Source organism: Neltuma alba, unplaced genomic scaffold, assembly GCF_004799145.2.
Source record: "Neltuma alba isolate B1F8T4 unplaced genomic scaffold, ASM479914v2 tig00011241_pilon, whole genome shotgun sequence".
NCBI lineage: Eukaryota > Viridiplantae > Streptophyta > Magnoliopsida > Fabales > Fabaceae > Neltuma > Neltuma alba.
The window spans coordinates 22,610-26,495 of record NW_021635959.1 but is presented as its reverse complement, the minus strand read 5'-3'; the positions used below and the strand labels follow the sequence as shown (position 1 = coordinate 26,495).

Here is a 3,886-nt window from a genome sequence, read left to right as displayed (position 1 = left end):
ATATCTCATTTCAAGATAGAAATATAACCATATATATTTTTTGGAGCACAAAAAAAACTCTTGCATTTTCACCTCACTTTGGATTCTCTCTTCAAAAAAATACAATTTTATATCGAAATCCAATCTCTTTTTTTTTTAATTATTTATTGATTTTTATTATTCATAATAATTAAAAAATCAAATTTGAATTTGAATTATTTTCGAATTATTTGCTATTTTTATTTATTTATACTAACATTCATACAAATTTAAATTAATATTCTTTTTTATTTTCTAGTTCTAATTTATTCTAGTTAAAAAAATTTTGGACCGCCGCAGCTGAAATTTGCAGCATAACATTAAAAGGAACATGCATAGTTAACAGAAATTAGAGTGCGAGCAATAAATATATAATTTCCTATACAAATCTGATCTTTCAGCCGAATCCTGGCGAACTGTTCAAAGGAAGAAAGTTTTTCATATGGAAATTACACGCTTGTAGTACTGCCTCTTTGGACTGGTTTGTAAAGCACAACAGTAACATATTTTGATCGGAAGCGATGAGTAAGTCCTAATGCCACCACAGATCTTGGAGCCTCTCGGTTCTCAATATAAAGATGATTGAGAATCACGTCATGAGGCAGTGGAAGAGTCTCTGAATTGCTTCTACTAGCAGGACAATTGAGCAAGGTATGCTGCAAATGCGGAGGTACAGTGGGGGGATCACGAGCGTCATCTTCATTTAAAGGATACACGCTGTTATAACTGGAACCGGGAGACTTCGGAACTTCAAATCCCGCAACAGTTACTTCTTCCTGCGCAGGTAGTTCATTACATCTTTATACCTACTACTGACAAGAAGTTGATGTAATAGGCATTAAGCAACCAGCAACGACGAACCACTTACGTGATCTTCAGGGTATGAATTGCTCATATTCAAGTTGGAATAATCCACAAGCCGCGGAATTTATGAATGAAAGCCCAATTGAGAATCCGATGAGCCTGAAGAAATGCAATTCTGTTCACATAAGTATAACTCAGAGCGAAAAAAGAGTAAGATAATGAATATATACCTACTGGCCAGTCTAAGTACAAACAATGCACGACGAAGGCAAGGAGCAATCGAGTTTGTTGTTTTACAAATTCTAAAAAACATGTCTTTGGAACACACATACTCCCTGTAAATCAATTCCATAAGCTGTAACTAGATGGAACTAGAGCAAACAAGAAATTAAAATACGTCCCCACAAGAAATCTAGAAGGGGAAAGCATTCATGGTCAGAACCTGTGATGTCGGACTGCTATTTTGCTTCACTGCAAACAGAACAAACTGAATACAGGTTATGACCATAACAGATTATATCACAATAGTGAAGCTTCTGCCTTCTAGAGTGACCCCACCTTCATACACCACTAAGGCCAGGAAGGGATCGTCCCCACGATAACTTCCACCTTGTTTTACGTAATGAAAATGTAGACATCTAGCAAAGCGCCCCCCCCCCCCCCAAAAAAAAAAAAAAAAGCATCGTTTGTGTCCAATGCACGGCAAAAACCCTCATTAAATCTGTTACAAACATCAATTCAAATGGAATTTTAGATTTCTCAGTGCAACGGCGCCCATGTTGCGGACTGTTCCGGTCTCCATGCTTCAAATCCAAGTACAAAACTAACCAAGCATAAAGAGACAGGCAAACATATTTGATGTGGGTACTACAGGCATGTTGGTTAAGTGCTGAACCCAAAATACTTAAATAATTTTTTGTATGGCAGATGAAGTATTACAAGTTTTCTTTGACTGGCTTAATAGAAATAAAGAAAACAGAATCCCTCTGCTCATCAGGTGAAGTATCATGATAAGGACTTGAAGGAAACCGGGGAGGGGGGGAATGTAGCAAAGAATATAATAAGATACTTTCTTTTTTCTCTTTTAGACGAAAGTATATAATGAGATGCTTAATACGATGCGTTGAGTAATAAATCGGTTGGGAAGAAGGACTCAAACCTAGAAGGAAGATATGCAACCGTTAAAACGCACTAGCCAACTAAGCTTGTAATGAACTTGAAAACTGAACCGAACCTATTATTCAGTCTGACTTTGCTTCAGTTCTGGATTGAGATAAAACATCTAGACTCTTGTACCAACACTTATGCACGCACATCAAAGAAGCTTCAAGATAATCATAAAAGTAACCAAACTGGAAACAGACACGAAGCAAGGGAGATGTCAAGGCTTTCCAAATTCAGATAACTGCAACCCCGTGACCTCAACTCTATTAAATATATAAACTAATGGGTTAGCCATAATTGCACAGTTTGAATTTGCCAGATAGAAGTCAATATGAAGCACAAACACTTAAAACAAAAAAGAAAAAAAGAAGGGAGCGGTGTGTGTGTCAACTTTGTCAGCCTTATAGTGGCTAGTAGTGACACTATGGACTTGTAGCACATATGAGCAAGCCAAAACACCCGGCAGCTCAGCCTGAAATTGCGCCAAGTATGCATAGCACGGCCGCTCGTTCCCACCCACCATGTCACGTTTCAGTGCAGCCAGATGTTTCGATTCACATAAAGCGATAACAAAGTTGACACATCTAGGACCATAACCTCTTTGGTTTCTCTGAAACATTAACTGGACTTTAACTGACAACTTGATGCACTGAAGTTCGGAAAAAAGAACAAGTCAATTGGTCTCAGCATCTCAATCAAACAACACTATTTATGAAACAGTTGCTTGCTGCCAAAAAATTCCAACACACAGTTATATGCTAATCTTCCAAGGAAAGCATGACCAAGTAGTCATCCCGGAGACCCAGACCATATGTAAGAGTGGCGTTCTTAAAGCATCCTTAGAATTCTATTTGCACAGTCGAGTTAACAATAAAAGTCGAGATTACACACAGAGAACGAAAAACAGAAAATACATAATACACATAACAATGGTCTTTTCGAACGGAAACCAAACTAGAGGCCCAAATCCACCACCTTTGATAACGGGAAGTTAGACTGACCTGATAAAACTCCGCCGTCGAGCTTAAGAACTCAATGAGTCCTCTTCTGATTCCTTCTGGAAGTAACGATCAACAAAAAATATTTCTCGATGAAATTCGTGAAAGCCAAGGTTTATCTGCAGAAAGGTTTCTCGAAATCAATTAGGAAAATAGAATTCAAAAGATCTCGTAGAAATAGAAAACGAATCAGCAATCAAAACCCTACCTCATTGAAGACACGATGATCACAGAAGCAAGCTTTGTTTTGGCAATGAGTCACACGCAGAAAGCATAGACAAATAGAAAAACAAAAGGGAACACTTGTCGCCTGAGGAAATGGTGAAATTTAACAGTCGCAATCGAAAATCAAAAGAGGAATATTTGAAATTGAAGTCACCGGGGTAATTTCCTTTTTTGGGCCCCTGGTGAATACGTACTTTAATTTTCTGTTTTGGGAATAGAGAGAGGGCCAAGCCAAGTTGTATTAACCAAGACAGACATTAGGGACTGAAAAAACCCCACTTTGGGCCTTGGAGAGGCCATGCGATCGACGGAACAGAGAATCTAACCCAAAAAAACAGTTTAGTCGATTCCATTGCGTGTCATGGGCCCAATTGTTAAATCATTCAAGAAGAATTGGGTCAAACTGTTAGAGCCCGAAAATGACAGCATTAATGGGGCCCACATCAAGACACGTAATATTTTACGTCGGTCGAACCCCAAAAAAAAAAAAAACTTGTTTTGCGGTTTTAAAAAAAAAAGAGAAGAAGAAAGAACAGATGAAGAGGGAGAAGTGAAAGAACACGTGAACTCGGCTTTGCTGAACTGTCATGCTCACGTATGAGACGATGGCGTTGTACATGCCAAGTTGTAAGGTCGTGGACCGATCTGCTTTTCGGTAATGTTTGGTACGTTTTAAT

The 3,886-nt window shown here is 38.3% G+C and overlaps 1 protein-coding gene across 2 annotated transcripts; it reads right to left on the bottom strand.

The window, feature by feature from the left end:
* Nucleotides 1-333: 333 nt before the first annotated feature.
* Nucleotides 334-3,340, bottom strand: LOC114762726 (SNF1-related protein kinase regulatory subunit beta-3-like). Of its 2 annotated transcripts, none has more exons than XM_028952283.1 (4): nucleotides 3,193-3,340; nucleotides 2,988-3,103; nucleotides 887-997; nucleotides 334-794 (listed from the first exon to the last, which is right to left on the bottom strand). In XM_028952283.1, the coding sequence occupies exons 3-4, from the start codon at nucleotides 911-913 to the stop codon at nucleotides 468-470; spliced, it is 354 nt and encodes a 117-aa protein (XP_028808116.1). In that variant the 5' UTR covers nucleotides 914-997; nucleotides 2,988-3,103; nucleotides 3,193-3,340; the 3' UTR covers nucleotides 334-467. The 2 variants fall into 2 exon arrangements, with proteins under 2 accessions (XP_028808116.1, XP_028808115.1); XM_028952282.1 differs by having other exon boundaries at nucleotides 887-981.
* Nucleotides 3,341-3,886: the final 546 nt, after the last annotated feature.

Excerpts from the sequence above, each read along its gene's own strand:
- LOC114762726 (XM_028952283.1), bottom strand. The coding sequence starts at position 913 with ATGAGCAATTCATACCCTGAAGATCAC. Across the intron at positions 795-886 it reads ATTCATACCCTGAAGATCAC|GAAGAAGTAACTGTTGCGGG; the intron begins GTAAGTGGTTCG and ends CTACCTGCGCAG.